This window comes from Arctopsyche grandis, chromosome 4 (genome assembly GCF_051622035.1).
Source record: "Arctopsyche grandis isolate Sample6627 chromosome 4, ASM5162203v2, whole genome shotgun sequence".
NCBI lineage: Eukaryota > Metazoa > Arthropoda > Insecta > Trichoptera > Hydropsychidae > Arctopsyche > Arctopsyche grandis.
The window spans coordinates 32,157,517-32,177,114 of NC_135358.1; the positions used below are offsets into that span (position 1 = coordinate 32,157,517).

The following is a 19,598-nucleotide window of genomic DNA, read 5'->3' on the forward strand; positions in this document are numbered from 1 at the left end:
CATGGGGCTGCGCCCCATGAGGCTGGGCCCCCCGGGCCCCCTTCGGGGCCCCACGGGGCTGCGCCCCTTGTGGCGCCCCATGAGGCTGGGCCCCCTGGGCCCCCTTCGGGGTCCCACGGGGCTGCGCCCCTTGTGGCGCCCCCTCTTGAGCCCCATGGGGCTGCGCCCCATGAGGCTGGGCCCCACGGGGCTGCGCCCCTTGTGGCGCCCCCTTTTGTGCCCCATGGGGCTGCGCCCCATGAGGCTGGGCCCCCCGGGCCCCCTTCGGGGCCCCACGGGGCTGCGCCCCTTGTGGCGCCCCTGGCGGGACCCCATGAAACTACTCGCCTTGCGCCCCCGCGGGGGTGAATCCATTGAATCGAAAAAAACAAATCGGCGCTCATGGATCGAAAAAAAAAAATCGAATCACGTGTTCGATGACGTCACCGATCTACGGACGACGACGACGACGACGAAAACGACGAAAACGACGAAAACGACGAAAACGACGAAAACGACGACCAAGGATACATACAAAGTCTCTTTCCAAATTATAGATTAGATAGTATTTGCATGGTAAGGAATGTGAAGACAGGATACACGCAATATTGATCTGTTTTGGTAAGAAATTTTATGGAAATTTTTTTTTTGTGGAGTCACAATCATAATATGCTCAAAGTTTATTATATTTATCTACTATCTTGCCATACTTCTATTATTGATACTAAAAATATTATTGATTGTTTTAATAAAAACACAAAATTTCAAAGTACATATATATAATTGAGATCCTTGTACTTAGCTTTTTTAAATTTGGTCCAAATGATGCGAGATTTACCCTTAAGTCTGGAGCTGGATTCAATCAATTTCTATATTTGTCTTATTAAAATATATGAAGAGAAAGCTCTCTTAACCAGTTCAGTGCTAGTAAACGGCGACAGAAATTTAGACGCTATGTCATAAACCTATTCGTATTCTTCACTAATACCTAGCCAAAAATTAATAACCTTATTTATTTCAAATTCAGTTTTTAAATGCTATGATTTGAAAGTTCAATCACGTTCTCTTTTTCCTTGGTAGCTGTCCGAAAATGTTCATTATCAAAGGGGTTTGAATTCAAATTGTTTGCTTCTAAAAGGTTTCATTAAAAGACGATTTCAGCCCTATTAAATATTCAATTATTTTTTCACGTACAAATATCCCGAGACATACGACTGTTGTTTTCAGATAAGAAATTAGGTAAAGTTTCAAATACTTTAGTTTGATTATTTTCGATAAATAAATTCTAAAAATCTAATTTTCTAATCATATGTACTTTCAATTTTATCTGATCAAGATTCAATAAAAAACAAATAAATTTTTAAAAGGTTTATTATTATTTAAAATCCAAATATAATCATAAATGAATGAATGAAAAATGCAAAAAAAAATATACAAGTTTATAATAAATTCTTAGTAAATTTAAAAACCTAAAACAAAAGTAACTTATATTAAACATAATCATGTTTATTTAATGTGAAAATTTAACATTGATTGTGAGAGGATATCATCATCATCCTTATTTACTAAGAAATCATCAAGTTTGACATGCGGTTTGACAGTAAAACTCTGATGTATCTTGTCGATGAAGCTGGTGAGCTTTACTCTACAATCTTCCACTTCAGCTACGGTGAGGTCGTCTAGTAAGTTTGCGCTCTTATCCCAATAGAATGGTATTTCTTTCTTGTCCAGCGCCAACTGAAGCCTACATATCATTATTATAAAGAGATAACTTAAACCTTTCTTCCAAAAGTCAGTCTTTTGACTCTCCACTTCCAACAAAAACACAGTTTTGATATGATAATTGGATAAATGAGTCAAATCGGCCGCTTCGCGTAGGATTTTAACCTAAAATCAATATAATCAAATTATAAAATATAAATTTTAAGTAAATACATACAAATTGTAAGTACATACTAATCTTAGAACACATTTCAAGTAGTTCAGATCAGTCAAATCTAATTTTTCCGCGTTGGGAAATGAATATCGCCAATTTTTGTTATCGGCTTTGTGCACAATAGGTACAGCAACCCAATTTTCTCTCGCCATTTCTTTGTGTTTTAATATAAACGCTCCTGGAGTGGTATTAAAGTTGAGTGTGAAAGTTATTACCACATCGAATTCAACGAGCGTTTCCACATTTCGCACATGCAAGTTGAGTCCACCGCAGTCTTGCCTTTCAATTTTGACTGAATGTTTTTTAAAAGTCTTTTCAGAGTTGTTATTTCCGAAGCATTTCTCAATCAAATTTTCACCCCACTTGATGAAATTTTCAGGCAGAATGAAATTTTCATCGTTGGCCCAATTTTGAAGAACGGCAGCCACATTGTCTTGTTGGATTTTATTATCTGATAATTGCAATGTGATTAAGCCCGGTTTGGAAATCTTCACGGTGTATAAAGTCGACGGCAGCGGTACTTTGACTTCATAATCATATATGTTATAGCACCTACCAATACGAGATCTGAGCGTTTTCAATTTAACATCTTCAGTCTAAAAAATTCAAAGGAGGTATGTAAAAAAAAGGGATCAAATTGTAGGTAAACTCTTTTAAATTTGGGTTGTGGCTATTTGCAGGTACTATATCTGCGACAGGCGCAAAGCATTCTGCGCATGCTCGTGAACTTGTAATCCGATTATAATTTCTTGCATTTAATGTATGCTAGACTTGTTTAATCAATCGTTCATTATTCATGAGGCAAATAAATTTCGCACGTTATTATAATATATTTAAATCATTTAGCTAGTTCGCGGCTTGTACTTGTATGTAGGTATTATACGTTGTATATGATAATAATTTTCTAACAATTGATAATAATAACTAATTTGGATTATATTTTTTACTCTAAGTCACTTGACGAGTTCGAACTAAATTTTGAGAGGTTTAAAACAAAATGTTAACAGTAAACACGCTGACAGTGACAGTTCACGCGCATGCGCAGAAGGCTTTGCGCCTGTCTCAGATAGAGTACCTGCAAATAGCCAATAACACTGTTCGACACGAAAAATGTTTCAGAGACGAGATATGACTTTTCTTATAGATCTATACCCAGTGAACACGAATCTGGTAATAAAAAGTGTTGATTGGCTCGAGATTCGGAGATACATATATGTGTTTTTTAAATCGCGCGATTTTTCTATATCTTGGTGTTGTTCGGTCGATTTCTCAAAATCTGTTAATTTTCTGTTCAAAATGAATATTGGAATCTACAGTCGGGTATTTTATCTTTCATTTGTAGTACTTTTCAGCTTTCAAATCTCTCTAAGTAGTCGTCCAGTTCAAATCAATGTATACAATGACGCACATTACCGTAATGTGCGTCATTGTATACAACGATATAGAGGTAGGATAGTCACAGTGCTATCCATTGTTCGGCAAACCTTTAACAATGCATTTACAACCTTTGGACAATACACGGCCCCCTCAGGCTCCGGTGACGGTACGCTGTAATGTGACATTACAGCGTACAATGATGCAGCGCACACAACACAAATTTGTGCTCTACTAATACGAAATTTGAGCCCTACTAAGAGAGATTTGAAAGCTGAAAAGTACTACAAATGAAAGATAAAATACCCGACTGTAGATTCCAATATTCATTTTGAACAGAAAATTAACAGATTTTGAGAAATCGACCGAACAACAACAAAATATAGAAAAATCGCGCGATTTAAAAAACACATATATCTCCGAATCTCGAGCCAATCAACACTTTTTATTACCAGATTCGTGTTCACTGGGCATAGATCTATAAGAAAAGTCATATCCCGTCTCTGAAACATTTTAAAAGTCGTAATTTGTCGAACAGTGTAATTCGCAGATATAGTACCTGCAAATAGCCAATAATGTGCAGATATAGTACCTGCAAATAGCCACAACCTTAAATTTAAGTATCAGGTGATTATCAAATTTGTTGTTAACTTGCCTTATGGTACTTTGCCAACAACGGATCATTCTGCATGAGGATTTTATTGAGGTTCAGAACAAAGTTCTGGTACGCCAATTTGTGTTTACGTGTTATATTTTCGCTTGGATTGACATTGTTTTGATTTATACGTAGAAGCACAGGCTCCAGTGTCGTATAATTGATTTCTTCAATCAGTTTTTTCTCCATGTTCTTTTGGCACTTTCAGACGTAAAGATCTAAAAAAAAAATCTATGAAATTATTAATTTTATACTATTAATTTAAAAAATCACATAAGGATTGTAAATAGGTTTTTGAGCTCTTTTTCCTAGTATGCTGTAGATTAGCATTAGAATAATATAATACTATGATTACTAACCAAATTAAATTAAATTGTAAAATAGAAAATGATCAGTAAATCAGTAGCTATTAAAATAGATATAAGATGTATTGTGAACATAATTTCGTAATAATAAAAAGCATTTAAAAATCATAAAATCACATGATTTTTGTTCAGATAATAATAATATTGAGAGCGAAATTTGAATTTGAATTGAATCAAGTATCATCAGCACAAAAAAGTTAAATAATTTATTTAATTATTGAAAAATCAACAAACATGCATACATATATAAAGAATAAATGTAACAAAATAACATCTGAGCCCAATTTTAGATGTTTACAAATTACATTAAATGATATATAGAGACAAACAATTGAAAAAGAAAAGAATAAATACTAAAACATGACTAAACAAAGTGATATTATATTGGATAAAGATTATATAATAGAAATAGAACTGAACCAATCAATCAAAACTCTCCCGATGGCAGTCCTGAATGGATGCAAGGAAATACCGAATAGATCAACGTCATTCAGCTCCCCGTTAAACATACGATAAACACGCTGTAGATAGGAATATTTTAGGGAATTGGTTTTGAAAGGATTAATTGAAAAGAGTGCAACTGTCCACATAGTATATCTAACTGGGATCCTGAAACAAACCTTACTCAGTGAATCGGGACAATAAAGGAAACCATTTAGGAGCTTAACCGTTTGCCCGTGGCCGTCTTCTATGGAAGCTTTGGGCGACAAGTCTGTAACGCGGCTGTCTTCTGATCAGAATTTCTGATCTTTGCACGGGATTTTGAGGCTTATATGCGCCTATTTCAACTGTTTTAAGGTTCAAATTTGGTTGAATATATTACTGAGAGTTGAATGCCATTATTCAATTTGCTTAAAATGAATATATACCAGTCAAAATTAGTTTTTTCACAGCATAGTACATATGCATGGTATTTTTGTCTGAATTTGATCATCGATACTACTGACCGATTAATCTTTGCAGCTTCCCCCCCCCCGTCCCCCCTATGAATTCTCACGAGCCGCCACTGTTGGGAATCCAAGAGATTTTATTTTTTTATTAATTCGTGTCACTATTATTGTTATTGTCTAGGAAAATGTTTATTTACACAAGTATATACACACAAACATGCACTAAAGAGCAAATGTAAAAATAGTCGATTTCACTCGTTGTTTTATACCAATATCTATGATAAAAATATGGTGGAACGTTTACAAATAGTTAACACCGGAAAATAAACATAAACACTTACGACTTCAACGTTCGAAATTCGCTACTTACAGACGACCGACAATTGCAACGAATGAATCGCAGCTCAATCAGAATCCATATGGAGTATGAAAGAGATAAGGTCATACGATTCAGTGAGTCATCAATATCGAATAGCTCAACTTTGGAATTATTGCAGCGACCAGACGAATGAGATATCTGATATGAACTCACTTTTCGTATCGAGATTTCAAAGGGGAACCCCCTATATTGGAAAGGAATGTTTTTTTTTTTATCTTTTGTGTGTGTGTGTGTTGATGTTTTTCAATGGTAACACGAAAATCAAGTCCAGAACCAGTAATGGATTGAAAGATACTAGAGGGAAACTAATGAAAGGAGTTCTCACCGGTAGCAGGAAGTGACCCACCGTCCAAAACACTGCCAAACTGCAACGGGAGATCAGAAGAATTGATATTTAAACAGAGTTGCCACTTCGCTTACTACAACTGAAAATGGCATGACTTAGTTAGGGTTACCATATCCTGGTCACTTGACAAGAGGATATCCAACATGGTTAATGTTATTTTTTTATATTTCTCTTCCTGTGTTCGTTTGTATCACTTTGACGATTGTAATTTTTTAGTTTGAAAGTTTTGACGTCTTTAAAATATAAGGTGACCATTTTTTTAAGTTCACAATCAAGACTTTTTTTTCAATAAAATATTTTTTAATTTGTTTGTGTACCTACGTAGTAGGGCTTCTAAGCCGGTTAAAGGTCTGTTCATACCTATCCAGCACGACCCGAATCCTGCAAGTACGGACAGTATTCTTTAGTACATTCTATATGGACGCGCATGAATGCGTAAATGCGCATGCGCGAATGGAGTATGAATACGTCCATATAATGTACCAAAGAATACTATCCGCATTTGCAGGACACCTGCAGGATACGGGTCGTGCTGGATACGTATGAACAGACCTTAAAACTGAAACTGGCTTTTTAAGATTTTCTTTAATTAATGTTTTTTTAACTCAAAACTAATAATTATGAATTTCAAATTTCTATGAAAGATCAAAAAAAATCGGGTATTTGAGAAATATAAGAAGGTTACAAAACAAAATTCGATATTGAATCGTACAGACAGATTATGAAATACTAATAACGATGACAGCATTTTCGATACAAATTGAGCGCAAATGTATGGAAACTTAAGGTTTTGACAAACTTCCGGTTGTCAGATTTTGTTCAATTTTTTTTTTATTACTTAAAATCACTATCAGTATTGTACTTATTAAAAATAATGAAATATTGTTTAAAAAAAAAAACTACTTACGGTTTATGAATTCTGACTAAAACCGTATCAGCTCTAAGTTAGTACATAAAGAATAGTAATATAAAGTTTCAGCTTAATACGTTCAGGTGTGTGGACAGAGCAGTGGGCACAACATTTTTGACCTTTCTAAGAGGAAAAAATCCTACTTCCGGTTTATAAAATTTAATGATTTTTTTTATTTTCATCACATAGATACAAAAATTATACTTGAATTTTTTTGTGACGAGCACACATGTTTAAGGGGTCGAAAAAAATAGTGGAATAAAAATCGAACAAGAGTAAACTGCCACTTCTGGTTGACGGATGCTTACCAAATTTTATAAATAACTTGGTATTAAGCTTAAACTTCTAGATATGAAATTTCAGTTCAATAAACCAAAAGGTTTCTGAGAAAAACATAAAATACCTCGATTCTTTAGAGTAAAAGTACTACTTTCGGTTCAGATAAAAATATTAAAAAAATATAAGGTTATAAAGATTATTATTTCTATTATATTTAAAAAAAAATTCAGTCCGATTCAATTAGTGGCTTGGGAGATAATTGAATTCAAAAACTTAAAAAAAAGAGGACACCTATAATGGGAGGTACCATTTCCGGTCAACTTAAAAATGTTAAAAAAATTTACGTGGTGTCGATAAAAATTTCAGTAACCGATACTAAATTTCAGTTCGATATGACTAACGGTGTTCAAGCAATCCCCAAAATAAATAGACACACATTTTTTCTAAATCATGAAAACGTGATCAGTGAACGAATCAGAGTTCGAATCAGTCAAAATCTCGAGTTCGAATTTTCGCATGATCACAAAACTTCATCTATTGTTACTACGTACATAGATAAAGTAAAAATGTGTATATCCAAACTTCCTTAGGAAAGTACAGCACTGGCTTTGAGATTTAGTAATGGACGAAGACCAGGTTATATACCAATAAAATATTCATCGCAGCAATTTTCTTATTCACGATTCCACCATTACACTTTTTCTACGAGGTAAGACATTGACAGTAGCTATTTAATTATTTGTGCGTATTCAGGACCTGTCATTTTACCGCTGTGATATGTAATACTGTAATGTGACGTTCTCCCAACCGTCCCAGCAGTGGCAACATTAGCCCTTATTTCGGGTGGCCGCACTCAGGCCAATAGTTTACCGCGAAAAGCAGGAGACGAGAGCCCGACTCGTCCATTTCGCATTTCGGTCGTCACGGGGTACAGGCGTACCCCCCCCCCTCGGTCTCTCCCGAGCCATCTCCATCGAAGACGTGCCCAGAGATCAGCCATTTTGGAAAGCACCTGTATCTCCACGCAGCTTCTTACCCCTGTGCGGGTTAACCTTTCCGTGGTAGCCAAGCGCTCCGGAAAGCCCTAGAAGCATCAGCCGCTGGAAGACAGACCAGATGACCCGAGAGCCAGCTTCCCAACAGCTGCCGCATCTATAGACGAGACGAGGATTATAATCAGGACCCTTCCGAGTCGGTCGAGGCTTTCGTAGACGCCGTGGAAATATATAAAAGCTTTTGCCGAGTTTCCGACGAAGACGCTCTACGAGGCTTGCCGATGCTACTGGATAAGAATGCGGCCATCTGGTGGGTGTTTTGAATGCAAGTAGGTAAAGTAAAAATTGAAGCTCACAAATGATTCAACAGTCATTACATCAATTGCGGATTGTGCTGTTGAATAAGCAGATAAAGTATAAAATTAAATAAAAACTGCAGTATGTGAATTGTACTTTAGATAATGCACAGTTTAATCAGTTTTGTGTGGCAAGCATTTCAGGTAATTGATCCCATACAAGTATAAAAAAAATATATATATCTCAAATTTTCTCTGTCCACTTAATTTTGTCTGTACTGCTCATTTTTTTGTATTTCGCTCGTTTTTTCTTTTAATAAACGGTATCGTTTTTTCAAAATATTTTTGTATAATTTTTTAAACCCAAGTATCATGAATATTACTGATTTATTTCTCTTGTGTAAAATGTATCATAACAAAAATATTCTGTGTTAAAGTTTTTTTCTGAAGTGTCCACTTAATTTTGTTCACTGTATGTTCATATATATATATATATAGCTTGATATTTTATCACAGTAAGGTTTGGGAAAACAATGAAAATCAGCATAATTTTAAGAACAAATCCACCATAACTGGTTTATATATATAATATATTTAACTGTTTTAAAGATATTTTTACACAATAACTTATAATTTATCAATAATAATTATTTTTATATTAATTACATACAAATATACACAGAATTCACTTATATACAGTCACTTATCGAACTATTAACTATTGCCGTACATCTGCTGATTCAACGACGATGACGTCGGCGTCGTCGGCGTGTCTATGTTTATGAGGGTAGTCTCCGTGATACCCGTTGGAGACAAGCCACCCATGTAGTCTCTGTGAGAGGATTTCCCCGAGATGTATGCCATGCTCGTGTCGATCGACGCGTCGCCTTGGATGTTGACATCGGGATTTTGGAATGAAGGCACTTGTGTGGTTCCTTTCGATGAACGAGATTTGTGACGTGCTTGATCGCCGGTTTTCGACAGCCTTTCACTCAAAGCTTTGAGCGCAATTTGTCTGCGGTGAGAAAGACCAGGAATGAGTAAAATAAAAATTAACACACATGAAATACAAACATGTACATATACAGAGTGGCAGCACTTTAATGAAAAGTCTATCTACATAGATAAAATTAAACTGCACAGTAAAGTATGGCAGTCATGTTTTGAAGATAGTAGATGGTTCAGATAATATCTATGTGCTTGTTAATTCAACCTTTTCAAAGGTTATTCGGCTGGTAAACATGCTTTCTAAGCGTCTTACTATTGTTAATGCCTCATAGCCTTGCAATCAACATCTTAATACCGATTTAATTTTTAATTAACCCTTTGAATGCTAAACATCGACATATCGTTGTTTATGAAAACGGCGAGAATTGCTAACAACGATCATTGTTGACGGCATAATGGTTGTATTTGAATCACCTACTTGTGAGCCAGTGCATCTTTTTATATATACATACATATATATTTATATTAATTTATAGATATTTAAATCAATGTAAATTTTTTATTTGCGCTTGGGTAGTTTTCGAATACCACTATTTTGTATCTATAATAATATACAATATAGAATAATTACAAAAAAATAATATAAAATCGTTTTATATTATAGAGGTCATGAGCCGTCGTGCAATTAAATGTATTGTTTCAAAAACAATGCACAGTTAAGTATGGCACGCTCGGCCAATGAAATATGTATGTACGTTATTGTCCAACTGGTGTAGTATGACACTTAACCCTTTGAGCGTTGACGTCTTTTCTGTTGAAAGCCTACCATGCTGAAAATTTCGTCCACATTTCCAACTAGAATTATTTAGAAATCCAATAGAAAGCAGGTATAAAAATTGAAGCTAATCCAAACAAACCTTAGATAACTACCGCTGAGGATTTCGGGTTTTGTAAAGGTGTGTTTAGACTCTCTAATATGTATTGGAACAATATAAAATAAACAAAAGAAGTCTATTAATGAACGTATTTTTCCAAAACTAGTTGCATCTTCTTCATTGTTGTTAAAATGTAGCGCTCACAATCTAAATGGCAAGCCACAATCTAAAATACTCGACAGTTAGGGATTTCCATCGAGAAATTCTGCTGTGGTTACAAATTCAGACGTTCCGGTGTAAACCAGTCTTTATAAACATTGACACGGATTACACGACCCACGTTCAATGCATTTTTTTTCAATGCTACCTGGAAAGGCTTAGCGGGTAGTATTCTTGTTTATTTTTTACATACTCAAAAAACAACGCCCATCGGCGTATTTCAGACTGATGGAAAAACGCCGATCGGCGTTGGTCAGCATTCAAAGGGTTAAGTAAAACGCATATGCTGTCCTCTTCATCCCATTTATACCAATAGCATTTCGCACGTACAATGTTCTATTATCTGTACGAAATGTTATTGGTCGAGAGGCAGTGAAAGAGGTGCCACTTTAGTATGCGGTCTACCTTAGCATGCGATCTACCTTTGGATCGCAGTCGACTATTTTTTTTTATTTGTATCGTAGCAACGACCTATTTATTATAATTTTTGTTTTTTATAGGGCCAATTCTAACTTAACCTAACCTAACCTGACCGTTAAATCAATGGCCACTAAGATATATTTTTTTAAAGTTTTATTTCATCAATATTTTAACAAAAAATCATATCTTAGCAGCCAACGGTTCCGCGACAAATCACTTACAGACTTTACACTCAACGGCGTTACGCGCACGAAATTTCACTCACGCGACAACTGGCTCCCGGACATTACACTCACAGATAAATCACGCGTGAAACAAATCACTCACGCGACAAATCACACAGATAAATCACTCACGGGAAAAATAAACGTTTTTGTATTTTAATAATTCCGTGAGCGTAATGTGGCGTGAGTGATTTTTCCCGTGAGGGATTTATCTGTGATTGTAATGGCCGTGAGCCAGTTGTCGCGTGAGTGAAATTTTGTGTGCGTAACGCCCTTGAGTTTAACGTCTGTGAGTGATTCGTCGTGACACCGCAGCCAACACCTATTTATTTAAGGGTCAGGTTAGGTTAGGTTAAGTTAGGGTTGGCCCTATTCATTTAAGATTAGATTGTTAGGGTCGGTATTATTCAGTCTCACTGTCACACGCGAGAACTGAGACCACATATTAAAGTAAAAACGTGAAGGTAGATCGCATACTAAAGCAGATATGTAAAGGTAGACCGCATACTAAAGTGGCATTTATACACAGCGTGTACGCTCAGCACAGAGAGATCATTGGTGGATGGGTCGCGAGACCTGATTGGCTGTTGTATACAGCTTGTTCATATGTACGTCTAGGGCTATTTTAGCGATATCAGGCGATTAGTGATGGTAAACCAGCCGTTCGCGAGCACCGATTACACTGTTCGACACGAAAAATGGTTCAGAGACGAGATATGACTTTTCTTATAGATCAACACATATTCGTTTATTTTATCGAGGTAAGCCAGTTATCAATAGAATTTTTGTTATTAATCCACAAGAATAGTCGAAATATGATTTTTCTAAGTGGAATTTTATTTAATTCTCATATAAAGACAATTTAATATATTATCCCTATTAATTCAATTCAGATTCGTGTAAATACTAGTACGAGCTTTTAGCTCGCAGTTTTACCGATTTAAAATTCAGCACACAGTCCAATTAACCCTTTTAAACGAAAACAAAAAATAGTGTAGCCAGAACACTATCCCAATAAACATGTTTCAATAGAAAAAACTCAATATAAAATAGTATTAACAGTGGGAAAAAATCCCAAGTGAAAATATGTACTTTTGACATTTGATTTGAACTGGACGACTACTTAGATATATTTGAAAGCTGAAAAGTACTACAAATGAAAGATAAAATACCCGACTATAGATTCCAATATTCATTTTGAACAGAAAATTGACATATTTAGAGTCATCGACCGAACAACACCAAGATATAGAAAAATCGCGCGATTTAAAAAACACATATATCTCCGAATCTCGAGCCAATCAACGTTTTTTATTACCAGATTCGTGTTCACTGGCCATAGATCTATAAGAAAAGTCATATCTCGTCTCTGAACCAAAAAAAAAGTCGTCATTTGTCGAACAGTGTTACCTAATCTCTGTTACAATACTAGTCTATTACATTGTATTTTCGTCTCCATTTCAGAAATTACCTTCGCCGTTCCATGTCTTGCGGTTCTACTCCGGGTAGTGAAATAGTCAATCCTCCGGGGCTCAGAGCCAAGTGGACTCGGCGACGAGAAGCGGGACAGATACCCAGTCGCACCAGGCACTTCTCAAAAGGCCTCCAAATTGCTCTTATCAACGGTTGAAGTATATTGGGAAAAAAACTAAAAACACAACAAAACAATATTACAATGCATTATAATCAAATTGGCGATACGAATGTTATGTAGTTACATACTTATCGAAACTGAAATTTTCTGCGGCGTCCCCGCGGGTGCCGTTGTTATGTCGCTGCCAAAATCGTAAATACACCCACGATACTATAGATCCGCTAGCCCACATGCAAGGATAAGTGCCTTCCAATAGTCCGATAGCCCATAAACATAGCGCGACAAAAAATACCAACAGCGGAATTATTCGATTTGTGACCTTTCCTGAAAGAAACAAACAAATAAACAAGTTACTATTTGATTAAATGTAATACGATAAGATTAGATTATTAAATTAGATTATCGACTTGTATGTAATATATAATAATATATGACACGGGAAAAATTTTTGAAGTAAAAGGATTATGATTTTTTGTTATTTTAGCCCTTTGCCCGCGCCAATAAATATAGCCCTATCTTTTTCGCGAATTTGGCAATCGAGTTTTCGAAATTAAATACAGATTTTAATATTTACTCAAGTAACCAGATATGTTAATTAACACATTAAGTATTATTTTAAACAATTAAATACATAATATATCTCGTAGTTTTGGCTTAATTGTCAAATAATCATTCTTCATACAATTGAGACGTATCGTCGCCATTGTTCAACAGACGTGACGTCACATAAACGAGGTTTCAGTATGGTTCCACAAAAAACTAATTTTAACTGGTATATATTCATTTTAAGCAAATTGAATAGCTGGCATTCAACTCTCAGTAATATATTCAACCAACTTTGAACCTTAAAACAGTTGAAATAGGCGCATATACGCCTCAAAATCCCGTACAAAGTTCAGAAATTCTATGGAAGACAGCCGCTGGCAAACGGTTAAGACGATACGTGCGGAGGTTTAGCGACCAACCGCGCGGAGCACAGGTCCAACTGCAACTAACCGTTACATCTCTACCCCTTTCCATCCCCTTCTCACAATCAGTCGTAACATACCCTTCATCAGCCTTTTGTTCAATTCCAACCCTACAAACCTTTCGTTCAATTCCAGGTTTTGTAATACATATATGTATTACAAAAGAGTGTTTTTAATTGGAAAATTCACTTAAATGATACAATTTGATGATGATGACTACAATGATGCCAGCAGTATGGCTCGGTGGTTGCGTTTATATTTAGCACCGAGACGTTACCGGGTTCGATCCCGTGCTAATCTTTAACATCATGACTATTTGTATCATGTTATCAACAAAGAGTTAAATTTAGCGTATTAATTGAATTGAGAATAAATATAGCTACATTCCGGAGAGGTTCCAGGTTCGAGCCCTGGTTTGACCTCGATTGAGAAGAATTTATTGCGAGTATTTCTGCAGTACTGCTGGTCATAGTTGGATATTTGTCACTCCTAGGCGATCGTTTCCTATCAGATATATCTGATGTCATCGTTGAAACGGTTCCTCACCAAATTGGCAACCACCCACCTACTATTTTTATATAATTTATAAGCATGTATAAATTTAAAACTATAGGTGTCACTTTGGGGCAGGCACCATGGTAAAAATATAATAAAAATTTGTTCAAAACATTATGAAAAGATTGAACTGGCAACAAAGATATTTAAAATTGAAACACACTGGTCTCAAAAGTTGGGTGAATTAATTTTTGACATACATCCAGTTTGAAAAAAGCAAATTTATACCATAATTTTATCTAAATTATTATTGTATGAATTAAATTATATCTCTTTATATTAATCAGTTTGATAAATTTCAGTTAGCGTTCTAATAATAAGCCTTAAAAGCCTGTATTTGATCAATGATAAACGACAATATTTAACAATTACATTATAATCTGGGATTTTAAGATATGAGACAACTCGGAACGATTGCGTCATTTCTAATATACATTATATATGTATATATTTTATTGGCCTGTTAACAAGAAACACTTTCACAGCAATGTATTGCTGACAATTTGGTTATGTGGCTCGGCAATATAGCCGTTTTCTATCATATTTCCAATGACATTGTTCGCTATACGGCAATATGTTTCTTTCCCGGCATCCTGTCGCCGAGAGATGGGCGAGTTCTTTATAAACGATAATAGATAATAGAGTCACCAGCAAAATAGTCTAGTGGTTATCATATCATGCTTTTAACAGAGTGGCCATGGGTTCAAATCCCACTGGTTTCTGCTGGCTAGACCTTGGATTTGTGATTCCAGGTAGATCGTTTTCCATCAGAGTTTGCCAATTTATATGATTTTCATAGAAACGGTTCCAACAAATTGGCAACCGTACTCATTTTCCCGCAAAATCTCAAGTTTTCAGCAATCCTGAATTTTTCTAAATTGTATAAAATGCTGCAAATTTACAAATTCGACCATAAATGTCTATGTGGATGTTAATTGATATGTATTTATTTACTTTGTATAATACTAATAATATTTGTATCAAATGTACAATGTTTCTGACAATGTTAGCCTTCCTGGTATAAATTAAAGATAAACTAAAAATAAAAATAAAATATTATTGAAAATTTAACAAAGTTTATAAACTTTTTTTGGATAGACTATTAAATTAATATATTTCAGTGAATAAGTTGACCAAATGGTAGAATTGTATTCTAATTGATTTCTTACTATAGTAGTATATAAAAAAGTGGGTTAAGTTTCTCATTAGGAAACTCAGTGATTTGATGGCATTTTTGTAATATAATTTATATGAGAATTGAATGTTAATTTTTCATCAAAAACAAATTTTATTTATATATTTGATTTGCGATGATGTCGGTGAGGTTTCATGACAATAGAATATTGTTTTATATTTAAAAAAAGTTTATTGGAAGAACACCAATTATCAAACTAATTTAACCATATAGTCACTAGTTCATACAAGCTATTGGGAATTATCTGCCGAGTTGCGAATCCCTTTAAGAATCCGCATACTCTGATATGGCTCAATAACAGTTTGGTTCGTAGTAATATGGAGTATGCTTCAGTTATATGGTCTCCTTATTACCAAACCCATATAGATCATTTAGAGACAATTCAGAAGCCTTTTCTGCGCCATTTATTCCATAAGATTGGTCTTGAAAGATTGCTGCCAACTTATAATGACTCTTTTTTTAAGATCGCTAGTTTGTCTCATCGCAGACGGGTTTCTGATTTGTTACTTTTATACAAGATCGCTAATGGTATCCTTGACACATCCGTTTTGAACGAAATTAGTTATAACGTTAACGCCCGATTCACTACATGTAGAAATCTGTTCTATACACCAATTTGAACAACATTTCATTTAATTGTACAATCGCACGTATATACCGTCTTTACGATTGTATGTATGACTATCCCGACTATTTTGCCCGATTCTTTCAGTACTTTTAGGGCTAAGGTGAAGAAGCAAATCTGTAGTTGATTTGCTTCTTCACCTTCATTGTCATTCATTGTTTATTAATTTTAATATGTTTTTGTATTTTTCATTTTCGTTTGCTTTATATTACCATGTGGTGCTCACTGTACATGGAATATGATATTTTCATTTATATATTTGTATATTTTATTATGTACAGTGAGCGACAAAAATAGGTACGCAGTAGCAAAATTTCATTTTATTCGTGTATATCGCAATATTTTTGAATTAAAAGTTTTTGAAATCATGACTAGGATCATTAAGATAATAAAACAAGACAAATTATTAATTATATTGATGTATTTATTGAGATATTGGAATTATTTACGAAATGGACAAAGTTGGGAAAAAAGTATTGGCAGTTCTTCGGGCGTTTTTAATTTAATTTAAAGCGGTTTTCACGGTATAAATTTTTTAAATGTTTCCTATTAATAATATATACATAAAACAATAATATATAAATAAAATAAAGCTTAATATTTAGTAATTCCCCCTTTGTTTTTGATTACTGCTTCAATTATTCTGGGCATAGAATAAAACAATTTTTTTATAACATCTGGGGAAATATGCTTTTCCCATGCCTCTGTTATTATGTTTTCCAGCTCTTAAAGCGTTTTTGGATTGCAGGCTTTTACTTTCCTCTTCAAAATCGCCCATAAATTTTCGATAATGTTCAGGTCTGGACTGTTTCCGGGCCAGGTAAGGGATTTAATTCCCAAACTTTCATTATAATTGGTTATCTAAAACAAGTCGATGATATTTACCACATAAAAAAACAAATTAAAGATAGAAAAACGGTTAGATAACTTACAGAACGAGCTCGATGACAAGGTAAAGAGTCGTCCTGAAATATTGGTTCAGCGACGAATTCTGTGAGTGCTTCGATGGTGGGTAAAACACGTTCCCGTATCGTGTTTTCGTATTGGATGGCATTCATGGACCCTCGGACGAACTCTAGCACCCCCATTCCATATCCTCTAATGCACTCCCATATCATGACATATGGGGAATGCTTCGCGGTCGCGAAACACAACTTGCGTGAAAACATTCTCCACTTATACGGCGAACTGTGGTCTTCCCATCTGATCCAATAAGATTCCAATTAGATTCATCTGAGAACACCACCCTGTACCAGTCCTCTGATATCCAATTCTTCTTGTCCTTGGCCCATTTCAACTGCTTTTTCTTCATTGAAACCGCCAGAAGTGGCTTTTTCGCGAATTTGATCGCTCTAAACCCTAATTTATTCAGCTTCCTTTGGATCATACGGGTATGTACTGCTGTGGATGTTGAAGTGTAAACCTCATCCCTGATTTTAGAAGCAGTAATAAATTGATCTTGAAGAGCAGCACGTTTTATGACACGATTTTCACGTTCCATCAATTTTGACTTCCTTCCAGATCCTGGAGCCCTTGTTAATAATCCTGTATCACTGTATTTTTTGATGAATTTTCTCACAGAACCCCACCCGACGAGCAATCTCTCGATACGCGATTCGCTCTTTCGTAAGAGCCAAAATTACCGCTTTTTCATCGGTCGACATTTGGCGTGCGGACGACATTTTTCTGATGCGATGCTATTGCAACCAAAGTTAACGCGAAACTAAATAGGGAATTGACCATCAGCTTTGTAAATCTTTGTACCAATGGTACATAGAGTTGTGTAAAAAAAAAAAAAGGTTGTGGTCTCATTGTTTACGGCAGGTAGAGAGGTTTGTTTCGCGCTGTTTGTCCGAAATCTATGTGCGTACCTATTTTTGTCGCTCACTGTATGTGTGCCAATTTAAATGCAATGAAATAAAATAATCGTAATAAACGTACAGCTTTATCTGAACAGTTGGTATCGTCGTATATCGCAGATTGAAGGAGTGATAAGTGAGATTGAAATGGATGTGTGATGTGTGATGTGTGATGTGAGTGAATTCACCGAGAGAGGTTTTGATGAGGAGATGGTCGGGCATGACTTGCTTGACGGCGACGCTGACGGCGGCGATGTAGCCGGCGAGGCCGCGGATGCGCACGTCGAAGAGGTAGTCGGGGTTTCGCGTGCACGTGTAGAGCAGCAGGTAGTAGGCGGTGGCGACGAGTGCCACCCCCACGTTGGTGACGGCGAAGAAGAGCAGCATCTCCTTGCGGCCCCAAAGCGGCTCGACGAGTTTGCCGCAGAGGCCGACCGTGACGACGTCGGCCACCACCGCCCACAGGTGCGCCTCCAGGAAGCAGAAGGTGAGCGCCGTCCAGAGCGCGCACGTGGGCGGCAGCAGCAGCCCCGGCGTCACGGCCAGCAGCGGCGCTGCGCCCTCCCACCACGACACCCCCCACCCGCACATCACGCACACGCACACCGCCTTCACGGGCCGCGACGCATTGCCCAGCAGCGCGCGGAAGCACCCCCACACGGCGCTCCCTCCACCCCCGACCCCCGCACCCGGCGGACCTTCGACCGCCATTTGACAGCCGCGCTTTCTCGCTCGCCCGCCCACTGACAGTTCTCCACGGCTACCAACTGACGGATGATTCCAACTGCCCGTCCGTCCCCCCACAACATCATGTTTTGCTACTTCTTTACACTACATACTTTCTATCGGGGATTCTAGACGCCTCGATTTAAACTCGGAAAAAATACATGCCTTGTGCTTAGAACATATAGACTGCAGAAAGTGTAGAATTGAGCAATGTGTGCAATTTTGAATGTGAGGAAACGTAAGAATGTGAGAAGTATGTTAGATGAATTGAAATGGTTGGACATTAGAAATAGTCTTAAAGTAAGCACTTTAAAGTTTATATATAAGCTAGATAAGAATCTATTACCCAAATATTTTAATAATCATATAGTTAGGAATAGAGATATACATAATTATAAAACGAGAAATAGGAATAAATTAATTATAGGTAGAGTTAAGAAAGCTAAAACTGCAGGAGGTGTTTTTCACAGAGGTGTTTGTAGGCGGGGTAGGTATGTGTTGACCGTATCCCAGCCTAACGAAACACTGTTGTGCTTGTTTTTATAAAGTTTTATTGTTTGCCTATGGTTGTACAAAGGTATGATATTTGGGCAAAAGTATGTCGTTCAGCGGTCTCTGGATATGGTAGAGTGTCGCTGGCTCGGCATTCAGCTATGTTCAGAAGGTCTCTGGATGCGGCAGTGTGTTACTGGCTCGTTGTTCGGCTATGTGCAGAAGGTCTCTGGATGCGGCAATGTGTTGCTGGCTCGTCGTTCGGCTATGTTCGGAAGGTCTCTGGTCTGCTGCTGTGTGTCGACGCTTGCTGCTGTGGGTCGACTGGTCTGGTGCTGTGTGTCGACGCTTGATGCTGTGGGTCGACTGGTCTGGTGCTGTGTGTCGACGCTTGATGCTGTGGGTCGACTGGTTTTGTTTCCGCTCGACTGGTAGGGGCGTTCCGCTTGAGTGTGAGGGGTGGAACTGTCTCGAAGGTTTTGGCGATTGATTCC

The 19,598-nt window shown here is 36.6% G+C and overlaps 2 protein-coding genes across 7 annotated transcripts; both read right to left on the bottom strand.

Annotated features, from left to right (window-relative positions):
• Positions 1 to 1,333: 1,333 nt before the first annotated feature.
• On the bottom strand, positions 1,334 to 6,025 carry LOC143910371 (cyclic GMP-AMP synthase-like receptor). Of its 6 annotated transcripts, none has more exons than XM_077428805.1 (4): positions 5,904 to 6,025; positions 3,945 to 4,162; positions 1,936 to 2,511; positions 1,334 to 1,866 (listed from the first exon to the last, which is right to left on the bottom strand). In XM_077428805.1, exons 2-4 carry the CDS (start codon positions 4,131 to 4,133, stop codon positions 1,486 to 1,488), a joined length of 1,146 nt encoding a protein of 381 aa, XP_077284931.1. In that variant the 5' UTR covers positions 4,134 to 4,162; positions 5,904 to 6,025; the 3' UTR covers positions 1,334 to 1,485. The 6 variants fall into 6 exon arrangements, with proteins under 6 accessions (XP_077284931.1, XP_077284929.1, XP_077284932.1 ...); XM_077428803.1 differs by lacking the exon at positions 5,904 to 6,025 and adding an exon at positions 5,541 to 5,729; XM_077428806.1 differs by lacking the exon at positions 5,904 to 6,025 and adding an exon at positions 5,570 to 5,620.
• A 2,932-nt stretch (positions 6,026 to 8,957) lies between these two features.
• LOC143910694 (transmembrane protein 115) lies at positions 8,958 to 18,649 on the bottom strand. The gene is made up of 4 exons (XM_077429279.1): positions 18,075 to 18,649; positions 12,813 to 13,008; positions 12,562 to 12,738; positions 8,958 to 9,419 (listed from the first exon to the last, which is right to left on the bottom strand). Exons 1-4 carry the CDS (start codon positions 18,595 to 18,597, stop codon positions 9,119 to 9,121), a joined length of 1,197 nt encoding a protein of 398 aa, XP_077285405.1. The 5' UTR covers positions 18,598 to 18,649; the 3' UTR covers positions 8,958 to 9,118.
• Positions 18,650 to 19,598: the final 949 nt, after the last annotated feature.